The sequence below is a fragment of the Rhinoderma darwinii genome, chromosome 9 (assembly GCF_050947455.1).
Source record: "Rhinoderma darwinii isolate aRhiDar2 chromosome 9, aRhiDar2.hap1, whole genome shotgun sequence".
NCBI classification, from domain to species: domain Eukaryota; kingdom Metazoa; phylum Chordata; class Amphibia; order Anura; family Rhinodermatidae; genus Rhinoderma; species Rhinoderma darwinii.
Genome location: NC_134695.1, coordinates 93,724,658 through 93,747,114, shown reverse-complemented (window position 1 = coordinate 93,747,114; position 22,457 = coordinate 93,724,658). Strand labels below are relative to the sequence as shown.

The 22,457-nt window shown below is 45.4% G+C and overlaps 1 protein-coding gene across 1 annotated transcript; it reads left to right on the top strand.

Moving 5' to 3' along the window:
• The first annotated feature begins 624 nt into the window (after positions 1-624).
• SNTB2 (syntrophin beta 2) lies at positions 625-21,189 on the top strand. Its single transcript, XM_075837127.1, has 7 exons — positions 625-1,205; positions 12,542-12,743; positions 12,858-13,053; positions 13,587-13,729; positions 16,905-17,101; positions 17,838-18,019; positions 20,388-21,189. Exons 1-7 carry the CDS (start codon positions 665-667, stop codon positions 20,478-20,480), a joined length of 1,554 nt encoding a protein of 517 aa, XP_075693242.1. The 5' UTR covers positions 625-664; the 3' UTR covers positions 20,481-21,189.
• The last annotated feature ends 1,268 nt before the right edge of the window (positions 21,190-22,457 follow it).

The window sequence follows — 22,457 nt, the reverse complement described above, 5'->3', positions numbered from 1 at the left end:
GTGTGATACTGTCAGGGATGATTGGATAGTGTACGGGTAAGGCACCATGGAGCGGCATTGACTCAGCTATGATGAGGCCGAAAACCGCACCGACACGCTACCCGATGTGGTATTAGATTGTGTAGGGGCATTTCCATGAGGAATAACAGAGGAACGGCACCGTGCAGAGTTGTAAGAAAAGATGTTCTGGAATTATTTAATGGTGAATATAAATATATACTAAAACAGACAAGTCAGAGAAGTGGACAGAGCCTGTTTAAAAAGTGGTTGTCTGGTTTACAAAACCTACAGTCCCTGCGGTACATATATCTGATGAAACACATTTTGTAGAATAGAACGTTAAATCTAAGATTTATTGATTTGTTTTTAATTTTAGGAGGAAATTCCCTAAATGTTTTGTAAAAACCAAATACTCTTCCTCATGGGTGGCAGTGAAGATGATGACAATATGTGGGGGGGGGGGGGGGGGGGGGGGGGGGCTCCATCATTACATCCGATGGGTGACTTGTGCCAGGCACTGGCCCCGCAGCTGTCATGAGTGATAACAGTCGCTAGGTGTCGCTGCGCAGCGTGTGCCGCTGGATGAGGCCGGGGAGGAGGGGAGCTGCTGCTGCTGACACTGGCAGGAAGTGTACACAGGAGGCGGCTTGTCTCTCCTCTCACCATGGCTGTGTGGACCCGAGCCTCCAAGTCTGGGCTCCTGGAGTTACTGCTGCAGGACCACTGGGTGCGGGTCCATGCTGAGCTTTCCGGGGAGACCCTGAGCCTGACCTCGGAGCAGGACCCTGCACTCAATGGCATGAGCAATGGCACGGAGTTGGCCCCAGGCAGTCCCCGCAGGGGCCCCGGGCGCTCTGGTGCCAGTTCCCCCCAGCCAGGCTCAGACTGTGGCTCAGAGTCAGGTCTGGGAAGCCCAGGTGCCAGGTTCCCCCTGGACAGCCCGGAGCTGGGCACAGAGCCAGTGAGAAAGGTGAGGGTGGTGAAACAAGAGTTTGGAGGACTGGGCATCAGCATCAAGGGCGGACAGGAGAACCGTATGCCCATCCTGATCTCCAAGATCTTCCCAGGACTGGCAGCAGATAAGAGCCGGGCACTCAGGGTAGGGGATGCCATTCTGTCCGTCAATGGGGCAGATTTAAGGAATGCCACCCATGACCAGGCTGTGCAAGTTCTGAAGAAAGCTGGCAAGGAGGTAACATTAGAAGGTAAGATGCTACAAGTTGTTTTTGCCAACTTTAGGAAACTTCCCTGCTGTGTTCTGTGCCCGGCACCTTTCCCTGGTTGTCTTTTGTAACTTTCTCTCCCATCTTTGGCTGGTAACTGGCATTGATCAATTATTGCGATTATTTCCGATGAAATCTGTTCCATCCGGTGGATCACTTCTTCCATATGCATCAAAATCTTTCTCGGTTGGGGTCTTGTTTGCCACTTTCCCTAAGGGTTTGTCCAAGATTAGAAAAACACGGCTGATTTCTTCCAAAATAGCGCCACACCTGTCCATGGCTTGAGTCTGGTATTGCAACTTCCCTCCACTGAAGTAAATGCGGCTGAGCTGCAATACCACATACAACCTGTGGGCAGGTGTGGTGCTGTTTTTGAAAGAAAGCAGCCATATTTTCCTAATATAGACAACCCCATGAAGGAGGAACAGTCACCAGACCATCCTAATAGCATTAAGAGTACATTCCCACGTTGAGGCGGATACATGTGGACGAAACCACGCCCATAAGAGGCGGCGAACGTCCGCACAATTTTGCCGGTAACACGGTGGTATTACCAGAAAAAATTGTGCGGCGATTACCCACCACCACATATGGGTATGGTTTCGTCCACATGCAGCTGCTGCTAAGTCACCGTACCCTTAGACAGTCGCTGTAATAATATCTTCTGATTTGCCAGGAGGGATCACTTGACCAGTTAACCAATCACTGAACAGGTCATTTGACCCTGATAACACTTCCTGTCGGCCACCAAATTGTGTATTCAGGGGCCATTGGGTGGCGTCCACCAGCTTAGCGCTATTAGAGCATCTTATAGTCGCCTCAATATAACGTAGTCTGATGACACCTCCTGTGTCCTCCACCTTTCCCGCTGTGTCCACTGTCACCTGACAAACTGTGACTGTACCTAAGGATTAAATAGCATTTGGGTTTATCTTTATAGGTTTGTCGCGGTGGCCATGTTGATTGTCACCCAGCTTTCCCAGAAACAGATATAACTGAGAGACTGAACATAATGTTTAACAATTATTCTTGTTTCTGCAACTTTGTATTGCATGAAATGAAGTCTGTATGAAGGAGTCCACACCCATGAGTTACTGGTTTCAGATTGCATAGAAGATTTCCCTAGTTTTTGTGAATGCCTGACTTCTAGTTAAACCCCTGCAGCTTTCCTGTAAGGGTCTATTCACACGCGGCAGATTTGTTGCAGAAATTTCTGCGGCTGAAAATTTGCTCCATAGATCTGTATTAGGGCGTTTCTTCTGCAAACACACAGATTTCAGATGAATGGCAAAGTCGTCGAAATTTCTACAACAAATCTGCCGCGTTTGAATATGTTGCGTGTGAATATGCCCTAAGGCTTTCTCTTACTAATCTATCTGTGATGGGAAAACTCGTCTTGTCAGTTCTTCAGGTATTCTTATCCTAGTGACCGAAATATGTATTCAGATCCCAGCAAAAAAAAAATATCTTTGTATGTGTTTGAAAACTACCATTATGAAGTTTAGATTTAGATATAATCTGTATATACACTCTGTACGTACATTACATTATTTATCCTGTACTGATCCTGAGTTACATCCTGTATTATACTCCAGAGCTGCACTCACTATTCTGCTGGTGCAGTCACTGTGTACATACATTACTTATCCTGTACTGATCCTGAGTTACATCCTGTATTATACTCCAGAGCTGCACTCACTATTCTGCTGGTGGAGTCACTGTGTACATACACTACATTACTTATCTTGTACTGATCCTCAGTTACATCTTGTATTATACTCCAGAGCTGCACTCACTATTCTGCTGGTGGAGTCACTGTGTACATACACTACATTATTTATCCTGTACTGATCCTGAGTTACAGCCTGTATTATACTCCAGAGCTGCACTCACTATTCTGCTGGTGGAGTCACTGTGTACATACATTACATTATTTATCCTGTACTGATCCTGAGTTACAGCCTGTATTATACTCCAGAGCTGCACTCACTATTCTACTGGTGGTCACTGTGTACATACACTAACTTACTTATCCTGTACTGATCCTCAGTTACATCTTGTATTATACTCCAGAGGTGCACTCGCTATTCTGCTGGTGGGGTCACTGTGTACGTACATTACATTACTTATCCTGTACTGATCCTGAGTTACATCCCGTATTATACTCCAGAGCTGCACTCACCATTCTGCTGGTGGAGTCACTGTGTACATACATTACTGATCCTGAGTTACAGCCTGAATTATACTCCAGAGCTGCACTCACTATTCTGCTGGTTGAGTCACTGTGTACATACACTACATACTTATTCTGTACTGATCCTGAGTTACATTCTGTATTATACTCCAGAGCTGCACTCACTATTCTACTGGTGGAGTCACTGTGTACATACATTACATTATTTATCCTGTACTGATCCTGAGTTACAGCCTGTATTATACTCCAGAGCTGCACTCACTATTCTACTGGTGGAGTCACTGTGTACATACATTACATTACTTATCCTGTACTGATCCTGAGTTACATCTTGTATTATACTCCAGAGCTGCACTCACTATTCTGCTGGTGGAGTGACGGTGTACATACATTACATTACTTCTCCTGTACTGATCCTGAGTTACAGCCTGTATTATACTCCAGAGCTGCACTCACTATTCTACTGGTGGAGTCACTGTGTACATACACTACATTACTTCTCCTGTACTAATCCTCAGTTACATCTTGTATTATACTCCAGAGCTGCACTCACTATTCTGCTAGTGGGGTCACTGTGTACGTACATTACATTACTTATCCTGTACTGATCCTGAGTTCCATCCTGTATTCTACTCCAGAGCTGTATTTATAATTCTATTTGTTGTTATTCGAAACAGTCAACAATCTTGTTGTCAGACTCCCTGACAACTTAGCGGAACACTTAGGCTATGTGTGTGAAAGCACACAGCGTATTCGCCCTGGGCGCCGCAGCGAATTCCAGCCAAAAAACTGCACCGCACAATTTGGTGCAGTTTTTTTAGTCCGGAATGTCCGCTGCGGAAAACTGCACATAAAAAGAAAGAAACGTTTTGTACATACCCGTAGCTATGGCGACGCATCCCTCGGCTGGCCTGGACGAAGAAACACTGAATTCCTAGTATAAGATTTTTTTTTTTAGTTCCTTTTTTTTGCGGCGGAATCGCTGCCTTTCCACAGACAAAAATGCAACATCTGCTGTTTGTTGCGGGTTTTACCTCCTCATTGAATTCATTGGGGAAAACCTGCAACACAAAAGCAGTGATTACTCAAGTATAATTGAAGCGCTGCGGATTTTAAAAAAAAAATAATGCACCGCAGGTTAATTTCTGAGCGTTTTTCCACTTATCATTTCCACAACGTTTTTCACATCTCATCCGCTCTGGTGCTACTGTATTATGCTGCGGACTTTCCGCAACTAAATCCGTTGCGGAAAATCCACAGTATTTACGCTACGTGTGAACTTACCCTTATAATACAGGGAACAGTTAATTTTTAGCAGATTATTTTACAGAGACTGATGTATAAATGACCAGAGGAAGCTCTGTAGCTCTGTGCAGACATTAAGGTAGCAAGGAATGCTGGAAGATTGCAGCTCTGGAGTCAGCAAAATAGTTAATGCAGCTCTGGAGTATAATACAGGCTGTAACTCAGGATATGTCGAAGATAAGTATTGTCATGGACTTAGAAAGCTAGACACTGTTCACACTATGGTCAGAGGCTCAGTTCAGAGCATCGGTCCGCAGTTCTGTTATATTTGATGAGAATAGCCCAGCATTCAGCACTATTCCTCGCGATTCGCACCACTGGGTCAATGGCCCCCGTTTGGCGCCTTTAGTGTCCGTCATACAACCGTTTCGGCATGCCATCATTTTACTTTTTCTTCTCTTATGACGGGTCAGAAAAAGTGACATCTTGACGGTAGTGTGAACGCCGCCTAATTTTAAGTAGATTAATTCTGTGTGTAAACTGTTTAGAGGTGGACACGCATTTTAAAAAAGGGAATAAATATTGACGCTTAATCGCTGTATAATGAAACGTTCTGCAGCTTTCTAATATATTTTGTTTCAATTCCTCACTATTTTCAAGATCTCTGCAATTTGTCAGTGAATGACAACGTTCTTGTTTGCATCCAGAGGCTGAAAATCATGTACAGACCTAATACTGCTCTCATGTAAATGGCCATACGCCCTTTTACTTTTGGGTTGACTTTTTCCTACTTGTGTAGGGCTTTATGGGACGACCGCAAAGGTTAATAGGGGCTGATAAGTTCTCAGGGGTTTTAGGCTGAATGACCGCTCGTCCCCGATCCGGCAGCCTTCTGTCTTATATCTATGGACAGGTTCATTCCAGAAATCGGGGTGTGTTCCGTGTTTCCTTTAGTCTCCTCTTTCTCCCGGCTCCACGGAGTTGCCAAAAAAACAGAACTTTCTGCCGTCATGTTAACCCCTTGTGTGCAGAATTGTCCCTTGTTTTTTTTCCACTTGCCTCACAGAATTGAGGGATTTGCTGAGTCTGCTCTGACAATACTAATCGGTTTTAACCCGGCATTAATATTAACACCCCCCCCCCCCCATCCCCCGCTGTCACCTTTATATACAGCATAATCTGGTTCATTGTATGTTATTCAGGTGAAGGAAAAATGATTGAGGCTGAAAAGTCGGACGTTTCGGGTGCTCGTGCTGTTACATTGTAACGCAGACACGAGTTATTACATCCTAATTAGGGGATTATTTCATTATCCAGTTCCCCGCTGCCTGATTTGGTGGATTCTGTGGGGCCTATAATACATTTTTGGGGGCCTATAATAAAATCTTTTAGTAGCAGTAGACCGCTATGGGGCTCACGTATCGAGAATTATACGCAATTTCTTCAGTTATTGTGGCACGTTTGTTCCATCGAGACAAAAGGTTTAGAAAATAATGGAATTAAGGCAGACAGGCGATTGATCCACCCCATGGGGCGACTTGACACCCTAAAGAATGCAATGGGAATTGGTTCATAAACCTCAAATGTATCCATAGGTCTTGCAAATCAATTGAGAGTTTGCTTCAATTTATCCAGTCTAGACAATTCATTGTAAGCGAAATATATCAGCAGCACATATCTCTCTCTGTCATGATAGTTTGTTACAGTGTATCAGTATATGTAAAATATGTCATCCTTTAGTCCAAGGCTGTTTAGCTCATAATTGTAGCAAACCCTCAGCTGTGAGAAGTATTAGGGCTGTTTTCAGCCCCAGGATCTAAGTAAGGATGTTTCCATTCACTCACAGCAAGCAGAGATTCTGAAAATGATAAAAAAAATGGAAGCACAATGCTTGTTAAAACCTTTCCGATGTTCGCCGTATCTGTAGAGCAGAAGTCGGAAGGAAAAGTATGGAGCAGGTTCAGGAGCCGAACTTCTCCATAGGCGGCGGCTGTATATTACAGCTGACACCCTCCTCTAGCTGCCGGGATCGGATATAATGCCGTTTCTGGCCGCCTAACCACTTAGATACCACAATCATAGTGACTGCTGCATCTAAACCGCTAGACCCCCTCTGTCACACCATCTGCTTCCCTGCAACGTGATCGCGGGGTGCCAATAGGTTGCCACCTTGGTCCTACGATTAAAGGGGTTTTTCATTATCGGACAAATGATGACCTATACACAGGATAGGTCATCAGTATATGATCGGTGGGGGTCCGACACCTGGACCCCACACCGATCAGCTGCTCCGGCTGCCTCTGGGCACCGGACGTCCATGCTAGAAGCAGATGGCGCCTGTCACAGAATAGGAGCAGTACTGCAGCTCTGCTCCTATGCAATGTACGGAGCCATCTACTTCCGGCACCGAATACTGCATAACATCCGGCAGCTGGAGCAGCTGATCAGTGCGGGGTCCGGGTGTCGGACCCCCAATGATCATATACTGATGACCTATCCTATCATCAATTGTCCGGTTGTGGAAAACCCCTTTAAGCCGTGCCAGAGGCGTTCTTTTTTGGAGAGGGAAATAAAACCTATGGAGGTCTATGGCAAAAAAAACTCCACTAACTGCTGGAAAAAACGCCAAACCAAGACTTGCTGTGATTAGAAAAAAAACATAAGGCAAAATAAAAAAAAATGTGACTTAAAAAAATGCAATGTTTGCAGTTTGTTCTGTATTTCCGCATTGGCCGCCGGGTTTTTACCGCAAAAATATTATAAATTTTTCCTAAAAACGCTGCATGTGAAGCCACCCTAAATGTATATAATCAGACAGTGCGGCGATCTTGGTTTATTACCTTGATTACCACAAAATCGCGTCAAAATTCCTACTACGGAAATTAACCGCGAATTGACCACAATATTTGAATATACCCCTACAGCTTAGACTAGACTGAAACAGACGACTTCTCTTAAGCTGCCCATACAAGCAGGCTGTCAGGGCATGATGAGAGTTGTAGTTTCAGCGCCACTGGAGCTGCACAGGTTGGAGACCACCGGTCTGATGAATGATTACAGAACTCTGTGTTCCCCCAGCTGGAGACGGGTAGCTTAGCCTCTGGCAGGCTGGGAGCGGCCGGGTCTCTTGGCACTTGGGTGTGTGGTGCCCGTGTGTAGCCAGCATGCGCTTTGCATGTGACGGACCCATAAACGTAACAAGATGCTCGTGTTTATTCAGCGCCGTAAAACATTCGTACATGATTCAAGTTTGGGAGTGTTCATAAAAAACACAGGGGGGGGGGGACGTATATAAAAAGTGTTGAATATATTTGTAATATGTAAATGATCTTATATTTATAGAGCAAATGATCGTTGCAAACCTAAGGGTATGTTCACACGAGGGCGTCCGTAACGGCTGAAATGACGGGGATGTTTCAGCCTGAAAACATCCCCGTAATTTCAGCCGTAACGGCATGTGCAGGCGCTTGAGCGCCGCGTCCATTACGGACGTAATTGGCGCTGCTATTCATTGGAGTCAATGAATAACGGCTCCAATTACGGCCAAAGAAGTGACAGGTCACTTCTTTGACGCGGGCGTCTATTTACGCGCCGTCATTTGACAGCGGCGCGTAAATATACGCCTCGTGTGAACAGACAAACGTCTGCCCATTGCTTTCAATGGGCAGATGTTTGTCAGCGCTATTGAGGCGCTATTTTCGGACGTAATTCGGGGCAAAAACGCCCGAATTACGTCCGTAATTATTGCGTGTGAACATACCCTAAATCTGCAGTGGAGCTGTATACCCGAAACAAATGTGTTTTTTTCCTAATCAAGACAAAATTGCTTGCATGTTTTTTTTATTTAAGACGCATTGAAGCAAAAAAAGTTCTAAATAAAGTGTTTTTCCATGTTCGGTGGTTTTGAGAGTTATTGGCAACTATCCCATATTTTAAAACTGCACGCACGTTCACAGGAATGCTGCAGACAAAATGTAGTATTGCATGGTTGCCGTGAGACCTCCAGAGTAAGAGGCGAATAGTGGGGGGGGGGGGGGGGGGTCCTGACTATATTGGCTTGTAGGTAATGGGGGTGTTACCCTCTCTGATAACACCCCATGCCGTTTCGGGTTTGTGCGCCAGTGTCGTCTCCTCTGGGGGAAAGGTAATTTTTTGCCTTAGAGATTTTGTATTGTACATTTATTTTATTTATTGTACTTTGATCCTCTCTATAATAAATATTTCCAGGCCGGTTGAAACAAATTGACCGCCAAGTAGCGATATTGGTGCGTTCATTATAAGCGGAACGATAAATTTCCATACACATTCCTTTTTCCTTGCAAGTTGGTGCTAAAGTCTTTCCCCCCTCCTGACTGGCATTGTGTAGTTGTGCCAATTTGTTCAACATCGATAGGGCATCGTATCGATGCCCTGGCGTAAATGTTGCCACATACCATAGATGAAAGTGGACGATTTTGACCGCAACGAACGATGGTCGATTATAAATTTCATCGCATGGCCGTTCTATCCGACGGATGGCCGACAGTGATCTACAAAAAACAGGTCAGCTGTGATGGAAATTTTTGTTCGACTATTGAAAGAAGTTGGATGTATATGGGTCACTCGGGCGATCACGGACGATCGTTCTGTAAATAGCAACCCACATAGGAGGAGTGGAGGCGACGTCGTTATATTTACATTTCAGGCCATACATCGGCCGGTGATCTTGTCTGATCGCACATGTATGGGCACATTGTACGACTATAACGGCCAATATTATGGACACCTCAGCTTAACGGATATTCTTCTTCTGAACATCGCCCTACTGCTGTCTAATGCCATCCTTTTACCTCTGTCTTTGGGTTACGATGCCCGCGTCTTGTGCCCACATCATTTACTGTGCAGGTATCTGTTTTCCTTTTAACGGGATTAGCCGGTGAGTCAACACTATTGAAAATTCCTACAGGGGCATCTGTGGGGTCATCGGAAACCTATGACAGATACTCAGTTGTGTGATGGGAACGCTGACGTGACATCTCTGGTTGTACGGTGTGAAGCCTCCGATCCCTGACCACACGTGGAGCATTTTAGTGACAGCCAATCAGCATCCGGAATATGTTTAGACGGTTGCTTAGCAACAACGACTGTGGCCAACAAGTGATACATCCGGATCTCTGCACTCTTCAGTAGAAGTTCTGGTTGGGCATATTGTATACGGAGTGCCCGCTGGCAGCTTCACAAGTCCGGGGTGCTGAATGTCACTTACTGTCCTTCTGAAATGGACACTGTGGACCTTCTAGAAGAGCGTCCTGTCAGTCAGGGGACCCACACGTCCTTTTGAGAAGGACTGTCGTCTGCATTCAGCACCCCTGAACTCTGATTTGGGGTGCTGTACATTGGGAACTCTTTGGACCCTATTTTAAACCTTTATGGGGCCTCTGTCCCTTTAAATAATGGCAACAGATTGGGAGGGGAATTAGGGCCTGATATCTAGCAAGGAACAGCATGTCTCCCTGTCGGAGTTCTTCTTTAAAAACCACAACCTTATAAAGTTACAATAAGAAAATGGAGGCAAAGGCGTTAGTTGTGATGTACGGGGTCCCCAACAATGAGCTGATCCCATCAGTGGGACCCCACAGTCTCCTAAGTAATCATCGGAAGGGAAACTTTTATATTACACATCCCCTATTGAAATAAATGGATCCCCCGGAGTAAGCGACCGCTCTAAACTGAGGGTCCTGAACAGGAGACCCCCCCCCCGCCGCCTTCATTACCTCTATATGCCTTAATCGGGCAGACCCATTAATTTAAAATAGGTTTCTTGGGTGACACCTATGCAAAGGATCAAGATTTAAAGACATCTGTTACCCTGTATGGACATGCTGCAGGAGTGGTCGCCTTCAGCTGTCCGGGCATGCTGGGAGTTGTAGTTTTTATATAAATACAATAAAAACAAACAATGCCCTCCTATCTTTGCCAAGCTGTGGCCCCCAATGTCAGCACTTAGAAAGCCCATCCAAATTTCGCCTAGTCGCCCACTGATCCCTCGCTTCCCTTTCACTACGCAATTTGCCCTTCAGGAGTCCTGGAAAGCTGTGTGGCATCCGATATAAAAACTGTAATGGCAGCTATGTTGCCTGTCACCCAGCTTTTCCGGGAGCAGATGAACTGTTTAAATGGCATTTTTAGCAAGTTGTGGTCTTTTTTTTTTTTTTTTTTCTTTTAGTTTTTTTGGTGGTAATGTGTTTTCAGCATTATTTTCTCATGACTTCACCTGACAAATGTGTCCCCAGGGGCAGCGGGTCCTGGAGAGAGACCCTTCTATGCTCCCCATTCCCCTTTTCTGCGCCTCTCCGTTTATTACGCCATGCGATCCTTCTCCCTTATATGGCGACTCTCCCTAATCCTGCCTTATTCTGCAGCAATATAATCTGCCGTCAGATAGCAGCTTCAGGCCAGATTAACCCCTGACATCCGTGAGGGGCGAGAAGGGTGAGGACGACGTCTGGCAGTCACTTCATGCTTTATTTAGGCTGGGGACCCCATTTAAGGAAAAAACAGCAGGAATTTTACAACCTCCTTTTTTCCCCTTTGTCTCGCATTAGCTTCACATTTATTATGACTGAAAATATTTAACAAGAAATTCCCCATGGAGTCCAAAAATCCCCCGTAAATTTAAATTTCTTGAGGCTTCAAGTGGATAAAAAAAAATCCAATTCCGTAATATCTGTGTGTAGGAAAGCCGAGTGACAATCCATGTGGCCACCATTACAGCGGTCACAGGAGTTGTCACCTAGCTTTCCCAGGTTCCTGAAAGGCAAATGTTCTTTGCTATGCAGTAATACATCCCTCTACGCTATATATCTGCTTCGCCAGGTAGACTTGCCATTCAAGGGAATGGGATAGCGAGATGGCACCCTATACGGAGGATGTAATGGTGGTCATATTAGATGTCACTCATTTTAGATGGAAATGCTTATTAAAGTGGACCTGTCACCTCTCCTGACATGTCTGTTTTAGGAAATACTAGTGTTTCCTATAAAATAACTCTTTCTCGAGAATCTTTTCTTAGAACTCTGCATTGTACTGTTCCTCTGTTATTCCTCCTAGAAATGTATGAATATATTAACAGCTGGGTGTTACCAGTTGAAGGAGTGTCCCCACAGTCTACCACTGTCCAATCAGTGCTCGCAGTCTAAGGCCATATTCACACTAACGTGTTATACGTCCGTGATACGCGCACGGACCTATGTTAGTGAATGGGGCCGTTCAGACTGTCAGTGATTTTCACGCAGCGTACGTGCGCTGCGTAAAACTCACGACATGTCCTATACTTGCCCGTGTTTCGCGCAGCACACACCCATTGAAGTCAATGGGTGCGCGCAAATCGCGCACGGCACACGGAAGCACTTCCAGGTGACGCGCGTGATTCGCGCTACAGCTGGTAAAGAAGAGAAGGGAAACATAAAATCCCCTCCTTCTTTACTGTGTCGTCACATAAAAAGGGAGTGTCATAATGATGCCGGCTGCGAGAAAATAACGCAGCCACGCACCATATGCGGATTCCACATTTGAACTTTTGCACGCACAAAACTGACACGTTCGTGTGAATAAGGCCTTAGACTGTGTAGGGACGCACCTTTTTAATAAACGGAATCTTAACACCCAGTTGTCAATTTATTCATAAATTTCTAGGAGGAATAACAGAGGAACGCAGAAATGTTATTTTATGGGGGGAATACAAGTATTTACTAAAACAGACATGACTTTAGAGCAGACAGGTCCTCTAAAAATAAAATCTGCTCTCGTCTTTACCTTAATGGCACAGCAGTATAATTGCACAATATTGATCCCATGATGCTGCCATATGTGACATGATTTTCTTTCTCTCTTCATACAGTGCGTTTCCTGCAGGATGTGTCCCCCTATATTCGGAAAGCGTCCCTGGTGGGTGATCTTCCCTGGGACGACTGTGACCTCAGTAGTCCAGCACACAGTGATACATCTGGTTCTCCCAAACACGGCGCCAGGGACTTCAAGGTCATTCCCTTAAAAATGTGTTACGCTGCGAGAAATCTGAGCATGTACGACCCCGAGGGACGGTCAGTGACAATGTGTGCGTGACTCCAATGCTCCTGTTTGTCCCTGTACGAGGTGCATGTAATCGTGTACCTCGCGCCTCTTCTCCATGCCTCTTATGTCTACATCTCTTACAGGCTGGTAGAACTGCGCTCGCCGGATGGATGTCACTCCCTGGTGCTCCGCTGTAGAGATTCAGCCTCCACTCTGTCCTGGTCAAAGGCCCTGCACAATAACATCACTGCTCTGCTGCCGCAGGTCCTGGCAGAAACCCAGTGCATGCTGGGAGCAGCCACCGATGACCTCAGATATTTAGGCTGGGTGGCTGAACAGGTGAATATACAACCCTCTATCTAAAGCTGGTCATAGACTTAAAGGGGTATTCCTAGAATCAACGCTTATCACTTCTTAACAGAATAGGTAATAATTGGCTGATCTCTGGGGGCCCCACCGATCACGAGAACAGGGGTCTTGAACCCTCTGCTCCTTCTCACTACTCGACCGCAATGAGGAGGACATTGAATGGAGTAGTGGTCGAGCATCCGCTACGCCGCTCCATTCAAAATCTATGGGAATGACGGAAACAGCTGAGTACAGCGCTTGGCTGTTTCCACCATTTCCATAGACATTGAATGGAGCAGCGGGCGCCTGCTCGACCATCGCTCCATTCCAGATCCTTGACCCGCCCTTTCACAATCGGTGGGGGTCCCAGCAAAGGGGCCACCAGCGATCAAACAATCATCACCTATCCTGCAGCTAGGTAATAATTTACTGTCCTGCTTATATACCCTAGATAGTATTTTCCCTATAGTATTTTGGGGGGAAGATCCTACGCTCTGTCCTGACCCCACTATTCTCCTTCCCAGGGCTCTCAGGATGATGGACGGGCTTTATGGCGTGCAACACTTGCCGTTGTTTCGCAGAGGGATTTTCTTCTCTTTGAGGCAATGCCCAGGACACGGGAAGAGTGGGCGCACCCGAAGCAGAAGCTGCCTCTTATCTCCACAAGGTGATTGTTTTTAAGATCTTAATATTCATAAATAGTTGAGTAACTTTGTAAATTCATTGCATTTATTATACTGGTTTGCAGCTTGTGTTGTATTCCAGAGCTGCACTCACAGTTCTTCTGGTTGCCATTGGAAATAGTCAGCCAAGTTGTCAGATGACTGTACAGAGCCTAGTGTAAAAAGAACACTTATTCAATTCTCTAGAGCAAGCCCTGTACAGGCATTGGGCCCACAGAGAACGCTGAGAGATTTTAGCCGTAAAGTCTGCAGAATTGTGAATGCAGCTCTGCAGTAACTCCGGATATGTAATGAAATATATGTACATAGTGACTTCACCAGCAGGATAGTGAGTGCAGCACTGGAGTATAATACAGGATGTAACTCAGAATTAGTACAGGATAAGTAATGTAATGTATGTACACGGTGTCTGCAGCACTGCAGTATAATACTCGCTGTAATTCAGGATACGTTATGAAATGTATGTAGACAGTGAATCCAGCAGCAGAATAGTGAGTGCAGCTCTGAAGTATAACACAGGATGTAACTCAAGATCAGTGTCAGATAAGTAATGTCATGTATGTACAGAGTGACTCTACAGGCAGAATAGCGAGTGCAGCTCTGGAACATAATACAGGATATAACTCCGGATCAGTGCAGGATAAGTAATATATTTACAAAGCGACTCAACTTTTTAGATAGATTAAAGGGGTCGGCCACTGTCTAATGAAATGTTTAAAATGCCCTAAGTTGCTGTGTTCTGACACAGGCAACTGTAAATATCTTCATCACCTACCCCTGCGCTTCACTTCAGGGCCACCTGCTCCCCCTGGAATGGCTTAGTAAACAGTGGACGGCCCATTTATTCCGTCCATAGCATTCAAGATGGCGGCTATTAGGTGATTTGGCCATGTGACCACCTCCCAGAGTGCTTGCTCTTCTGCGGCGGCGCAGAATGCTTTAAGTGTATCTGCAGATACAGAAGATTCTGCTGCCTCTATCTGCTTATGCGCTTAATGTGTTCAGCACCGGCGCAGAAGAGCAGGCAGCCAGGGTGGCAGTCATGAGACTAAATCACCTGACAGCTGCCATCTTGAAAGCTATGGACGGGATAATCGCGCTGTCCAGTGATTACTAAATCCTTCAAATAAAATGGAGTTCAAAGGTGGACATACATCTTAACCAGAACATGTATAGCCAAGAAAGTCCGTCAGCAGGTAAACTAAGGAGGGACTAGATCGTCAGCTGCCGGAGGGGGAAGGAGACTGATTTTACTCAGAGTCTCTCCCCCAACTGCACAGATTAGCAGCAGCAGCAAGGGGGACACAGGGATTCAAAAGATAAATGTGAGATGCGGCACATAATGCGTTATCTCTACTTCTCAGTATTTATAGAAGAGATTTCCTGCTCCGCAGAACAGGAACTGTAGTGTTGACAAATCCCTTGTGTTACAAAGAACCTTTCTTTTCTATCGTCTCTTTGTGTTTTGTTATGGAATTACCTAAAGGTGTCGGTAAATGACAATCTATAGGGGCGATTTTGCCAAAAAATAAAATCTAGATTTTTTTCAACCCTATGAGCGATTTTCGATTTGAATCTCAATTTTCTTATTTCTAGTAAATAAACTCAAAAAAATACCAAGAGATGATTTAAAGAAGAACTACCATGAAAATTGTTATTGCTTCGCCCATTTGTAATAGGCATCTTGTACATGTATATATTTATTTCCTCACCGAGCTCATCTAGCTTTCAATACATAGGCTCCGTTCAGCTCCTCTATGTGGTCACGGCGGCAGTAAAATGGCAGAAAACGTCACTTTATGCCCCCTTAAAGAAGTTAGGCCACCAGGTTGTACAACCATAGATTTAGTGCCCACTATAGACAGTGCCACACAGCCCCCCCTCCCAGGTACTACCACACAGCCTACAGCACTACTAGCACTCTCCCTGTGAGGCCTCACTCACACGAGCGTGGCGTTTTTGCGCACGTAAAAACGCGGCGTTTTGCGTGCGCAAAAGCCACTTACCTGCTGTGTGGGGCAGCAGCATATGATGCGCGGCTGCGTGCTTTTCGCGCAGCCGCCATCATTATGACACTCCATTTGGATGTTTGTAAACAGAAAAGCACGTGGTGCTTTTCTGTTTTCATTCATCCTTTAGACAGCTGTTGCGCGAATCACGCTATTCGCACAGAAGTGCTTCCGTGCGACATGCGTGGTTTTCACGCACCCATTGACTTCAATGGGTGCGTGATTCGCGCAAAACGGCCAAAGAACGGACATGTCGTGACTTTTTTTCAGCGGACTAACGCTGAGTAAAAATCACGGACATGTCTGCACGCCCCCATAGACTAATATAGGTCCGTGCAACGCGCGTGCAAATCACGCTCGTTGCACGGACGTTTTTCCCGTTCGTCTGAATAAAGCCTGACTCCTGCTCTGCCCCCTGACATCACTGTCCATATATGGATAGTGATATCCGGGCAGAACGCTAGAAGCGGCTCTGCCCCGGTACTCCATCTCTGGGGAAGCCCCTGATGTCACTGTCCATATATGGACAGTGATGTCAGGGGCTTCCCCAGAGATGGCGTCCCGGAGCAGAGCGCTTCCAGCGCTCTGCTTGGGACACCTCTCCTCCTGGCATCACTGTCTATATATGGACCGTGATGTCATGGGCTTCGCGGCACCACAGCAAAAATGTAATCCTCACCGCAGGTCAATTTCTGCGTGGAAAATGTCCGCAGCATGTGGATGAGATTTATTCAACTCATATTTACTTTGCTACTGCTTTATTCCGCTGCTGTTTTTCCATTCGCAAATCCGGATGGAAAACCTACATCAAATCCGCCATGTGCGAACACAGCCTTATGATTGGATCTCTCTGTCCAGATTCTGTTCTGGTGAGATTTCAGATTGTCTTGTAGTCCTGTCCCGGATTATCAGAATTTGCCTTAGACTTGACGTGAGTCTGCCCGTCCTAGGCCTGTTAAATGACCGGTGGAGAGAAAAAATGATGAAGTTGCCCAAAGCAACCAATCGGATTTATATTGACATAGCTGGATCACAGGTTAGAAGAAGAAAGCAGCGATCTGATTGGGCAGCAGGCCTGCTTGCATAGTTATGTAGTATATTATATAGTAGTGTTATCGTGTAGCATTATTGTCTCACTTTGTCCTCTCAGATTAGTACACTCAGGACCCGGGCACAACTCGCCCCCTCTGGGGCCACATCTAACGTTTGCCACTCGTACGGGGTGTCCTCAGGGAATCGATATGCGCGTCTTCCGCGTGGAGAATCAGCGGGATCTCTCTGCCTGGACAAGAGCGCTGGTGCAGGGATGTCACGCGTCAGCCGAACTCACAAGAGAGGTCACAATTAGTAAGTCCATTTATACTACGGGGGGTGTAAGAAAAAAGCTGAATTTTCTTTTTTAAGAATGCAAAGACTATCATACATAACTCTGCTTGCTGCCAGTGAATAAAAGCATTTTTGTTTACATGCATATGCGGAAAATAGAGGATTTGCTACAACTGTATTCAGTCTAGTTAAATACGTCAGAGCAAAACTCTCTCTTTTTCACATAGTTTGTTACAATGTATCAGTGCCGGTAAAATGTATTTGTCTGGAGTCTCGGCTCTTTAATCCTGAGATGATTGGCTAGACTGGATACAATTGTAGCAAACGCTCAGCTGTGAGTTCTTCCAAATCGGCCAGCATTTTAAATGCTCACTGCTAATGAATATACCAGCGCACATTCTTCTGGCTTCACAGCGATCTCCCGGCCAGTACTCCCTCGTTTTGCAAAGGATGCTGGGAATACTGAAAGAGTTCCCGGCGCCTTGTTGTGACTTAATCTGTAGCGTAATACGTTCGGATTTCTAATTACTTTATTATTATACTATTTCCACTTTAATAGGAAAAATATGTAGGTTCCCTTTAAGACATATGGTGCATATTTAACAACATTCTTAACCCTTTACGCTGTTGCATAATCCAAAATATAATTTATAAATGGAAAAAATAATCTACAATATTCCAAGCTGAGTAATGATCGTTTGTCCTATAATATGTCCTAATGTAACGTCATGGATATTGGTATCGCCTCTATTACCAGGCTGTTCTCTACGCGGGGAAACCGTCTCGCTCTCCATCCATTATGACACAGGGTTCACAGTGTGCCGGGGGGGCCCCTCGGGTCCCGTCATGCACAGATACCCATTCGAGAAACTCCGTATGTCAGCAGACGATGGGACCAAACTTCTTTATCTGGACTTTGGTGGACCAGAAGGAGAACTGGTAAGAGATGTTGAAGTATAGCAATAAATAGTATATGACATACACGGGGGAGTATTGATATCGCATCACTACTTCTAATATCACAGGGAACTATTTTAGATCTACAGATGTGGCAGAGCTGAATGTGTCGTCATAGTGGGGTTTGTGTTCACTAACATAACTGGTATATCATGATATTGCGGTGAATGATGAACTAAACCCTGCAAAAAACCTGCTTTTGGAGAACTCGGCTCTGCTGCATCTGACACATCTGACACATCTTAGCTTTGTATCATTTGACTTGTCTCTGCTGCATGTTAGACACTACAGAGTTTTTTGACGAGTTTTTTTACGTGGAAACCGCGCCTCAAAAACCGCCCGAAAATGCCTCCCATTGATTTCAATGGGAGTTGGACGTGTTTTTTTACCGCGAGCAAAAATACCGCGTCGGATGTTCACAGAGTTTTTTGCAGGAGGAAAATTCCTCCTGCAAAAACTGCTCCAGACGGTTTTTGCACAGTGGTTTGACAAAAACTCATCAAAACACTCGTCGAGGCGGTTTTTTCCTCTTTCTAACTAATTGAAATGGGGTTTTGGAGGCGGAAACCGCCTCAAGATGGGTCATGACGCTTCTTTTTAGGCCCTGTTCACACAGAGCTTTTTGACGAGTTTTTTGACGCGGAAACCGCGCCAAAAAACTCCTCAAAAACCGCCCGAAAATGCCTCCCATTGATTTCAATGGGAGTTGGATGAGTTTTTTTATCGCGAGTAAAAAAAAACGCGTCGCGGTAAAAAGAAGCGTCATGACCCATCTTAGGCTATGTTCACACGGAGTATTTTGGGGGAGGAATATCTGCCTCAAAGCTCCAAACGGAATTTTGAGGCAGATATTCCTCCCCCAAAATACTCCGTGTGAATAGCAATTATCGCGCCGTTTTTCGCCCGCGGCCATTGAGCGCCGCGGGCATAAAACACGCTTTCTCCTGCCTCCCATTGAAGTCAATGGGAGGTCGGAGGCGGAAGCGCCCGAAGATAGGGCATGTCGCTTCTTTTTCCCGCGAGGCAGTTTTACTGCTCGCGGGAAAAAGACGCCGACGCCTCCCATTGAAATCAATGGGAGGCGTTCTCGGGCCGTTTCTGCCGAGTTTTGCGACGCGGTTTCCGCGTCAAAAAACTCGGCAAAAGACCCCGTGTGAACATAGCCTTGAGGTGGTTTCCGCCTCCAAAACCCCATTTCAATCAGTCAGAAAGAGGAAAAAAAAACCTCGACGAGTGTTTTGACGAGTTTTTGGCAAACCACTGTGCAAAAACCGGCTGGAGCAGTTTTTGCAGGAGGAATTTTCCTCCTGCAAAAAACTCAGTGTGAACACACCGCGTGGCTGTGTTCACACTGAGTTTTTTGCAGGAGGAAAATTCCTCCTGCAAAAACTGCTCCAGACTTTTTTTGGACAGTGGTTTGACAAACACTCGTCGAGGCGTTTTTTTCCCCATTTCTGACTGATTTGAAATGGGGTTTTGGAGGCGGAAACCGCCTCCGGTCCTGTTCACACTGAGTTTTTTGGTGCGGAAACCACCCGAAAAAGCCTCCTATTGATTTCAATGGGAGGCGGAGGAGTTTTTTTACCGCGAGCAAAAAAAACGCGTCGCGGTAAAAAGAAGCGACATGACCTATCTTGAGGCGGTTTCTGCCTCCAAAACCCCATTTCAATCAGTCAGAAACGGGAAAAAAACGCCTCGACGAGTGTTTTGACGAGTTTTTGTCAAACCGCTGTGCAAAAAACCTCTGGAGCAGTTTTTGCAGGAGGAATTTTCCTCCTGCAAAAAAACTCAGTGTGAACACAGCCTCAAGATAGGTCATGTCGCTTCTTTTTACCGCGATGTGTTTTTTTTGCTCGCGGTAAAAAAACTCGTCTGCCTCCCATTGAAATCAATGGGAGACATTTTCGGGCGGTTTTTGACGAGTTTTGCGAAGCGGTTTCCGCGCCAAAAAAACTCAGTGTGAACAGGGCCTAAGGTGTCCAAAAAAACGTTTTGTTTTTTTTAATACTTGGATCTTCTGCATTTGACACACACAGCTCTTTAACCTCTGATTTGCTTCTGTTGCACCTGACACACTTGGCCCTGATACATTAGAGATGGTTAGATGTGCCACATCTAACTCGGCTCTGCTACATTCAGAACACTTATTTATGTTACACCTGACTTGGTTCTGTTTCACCTGACATACTTAGCACTGCTGCATTTGACACACTTAGCTCTGCCACGCTTCGCTATCTTACATCTGACTAGGTTCTGTTGCACCTGACACACTTGACTCTGCTACATCTGTACTCTTGTACCTTCTGTCATGTACATAAATAATAGGGTATTCGTCTTTCCTCTTTTTCAGGCATTGGATCTGCACACATGTCCGAAGCCCATTGTTTTCCTGTTGCACACATTCCTTTCGGCTAAGGTCACCAGGATGGGTCTGCTGGCGTGACCCTATATTGCCCTCAACAGGACACCCACCACACGGGGCTGTCCTTATAATCTGTGCCTTCCAGCGACAATCACAACACGTAAGGAGGGACCATGTAATGTCCGCTCGTTACACATATATTAACTGAGGAGTCATCCGGTCTCATGTCCGCCGCTCACCAGTGACAGCACAGACCAACGGGACCCCCCTCCTCCCAAAGATGTGACAACCAATCAGAATTCTACATTGTAATGAGACATTTGCGGTTTGTTTTATCTGTTTGCGAGGCCGCCTTACCCCAGAATTACTGACACTGCGCCTTGTGTCCTTATTCACTACAATGACTGAAGTTTTCCTCTGGGAATATGAAGCCATATTGTTTTTATGACCAAAGTGCCTTTTATGTTATTGCTGCCTTAAATTTTTATTACGCACAAATCATATTTATAGAGGATATAGAGAGATATATATATATATATATATATACACATATGTATAGATCTACGCACACATATATCTGCACGGTTACATAACCCGTATACTATTTCTAGACGCAGGTTTCTCGCGAGCGGCCATTTACGCCCATTTTAGGACTCTACGGCTGCACCCGGGTCTCAGTTTTGACCAAATGACCGTCAAGTTTGACCAAAGATTATACTGGGCCGGAATATTTGTTATGTATTCTGGAAAAGATGACTCGCTTAAATGAAAATATACGTCATTTAAAGGATTTATGCTCATTTATTTTTTTCTAGAACTCCCCAGTAAAACTTAGGACTTATGTTAATCGTGTTTTCGCATTTACTCCTCTATACATCCAGTTTTATGTCAATAAGACGTAATCGTTGTAGAATGAAAAGTTCTGCAACTTTCTAATATAGTTTATGCTTCAATTCCTCAAAATTTCAAGATCTCTGCTTGCTGTTCGTAAATGTGGAGATGGTTGTTTACATCCTGTAAAGGCTGAACAAATACTAATAGACTTAATACTCTATCCAGTCTAGACAAGCCTCTGTAAGGTAGACAGTCTGGACTCAAGACTGATACATTTTACCTGCACTGATACATTGTAGCAAACTATCAGGACAGAAGAGAGATTTGTGCTTGGATATATTCAGCTCACAGCTGTGAGAAGTTTTGGTCTTTTATGGGGTTTTCAGTCTCTGGATGCAACAAGAATGTTCCCATGCACTCACAGCAAGCTGAGATCTTGAATATGAAGACACATTGAAACACTTTATTGGAAAGTAGCAGAACTTGTCATTATACAATCACTAAAGGGGATATCCAGGATTTTAAAATTGATGGCCTATCCTAAGATCGGTGGGGGTTTGACTCTCGGTATCGCCGCAGATCAGCTATTTAAAGGGGCAGTGGCCCTCATTCAAGCGCTGCAGCCTCTTCATAGTTTACCTCAGGTTTCTGTTCGTGCTTGCACACACCGTTGCTTTCGTAGCTGCTGTTCAATGAATTTCTGCACTGTCCTATTCAGCACCACGGCCATCTCAAACAGCGGATCATCGGGGGTGAAAGTCAGACCCCCACCGATCTAATATTGATGGCACTTGACAGCTCCGTGTGCCCTGTTCATATGGATGCGCGGCTGCGTGCTTTTCGCGCAGCCGCCATCTTTATGACACTCCGTTTGGATGTTTGTAAACAGAAAAGCACGTGGTGCTTTTCTGTTTACAGTCATTCCTTTACTGTTATTGCGCGAATAACGCTGGTCCCACGGAAGTGCTTCCGTGAGGCACGTGTGATTTTCACGCACCCATTGACTTCAATGGGTGCGTGATGCGCGAAAAACGCCTAAGTATAGAACATGTCGTGCGTTTTACGCAGCGGACTAACGCTGCACAAAACTCACGGACTGTCTGCACTGCTCTATAGACTTGTATTGAGTCGCGTGAAAACCACGCGGGCTGCACGGACGCAAAACACGTTCGTCTGAATCCGGCCACAGACTCTGCACAGGGTTCTGTCGTGTCCATCGCTTCT

Bases quoted from the DNA above. Each gene is read 5' to 3' on its own strand.
- SNTB2 (XM_075837127.1), top strand. From the start codon at position 665: ATGGCTGTGTGGACCCGAGCCTCCAAGTCTGGGCTCCTGGAGTTACTG. The intron at 13,054-13,586 runs GTGAATATACAA...TCTCCTTCCCAG, and splicing joins TAGGCTGGGTGGCTGAACAG to GGCTCTCAGGATGATGGACG. The intron at 13,730-16,904 runs GTGATTGTTTTT...TTGTCCTCTCAG, and splicing joins CTGCCTCTTATCTCCACAAG to ATTAGTACACTCAGGACCCG.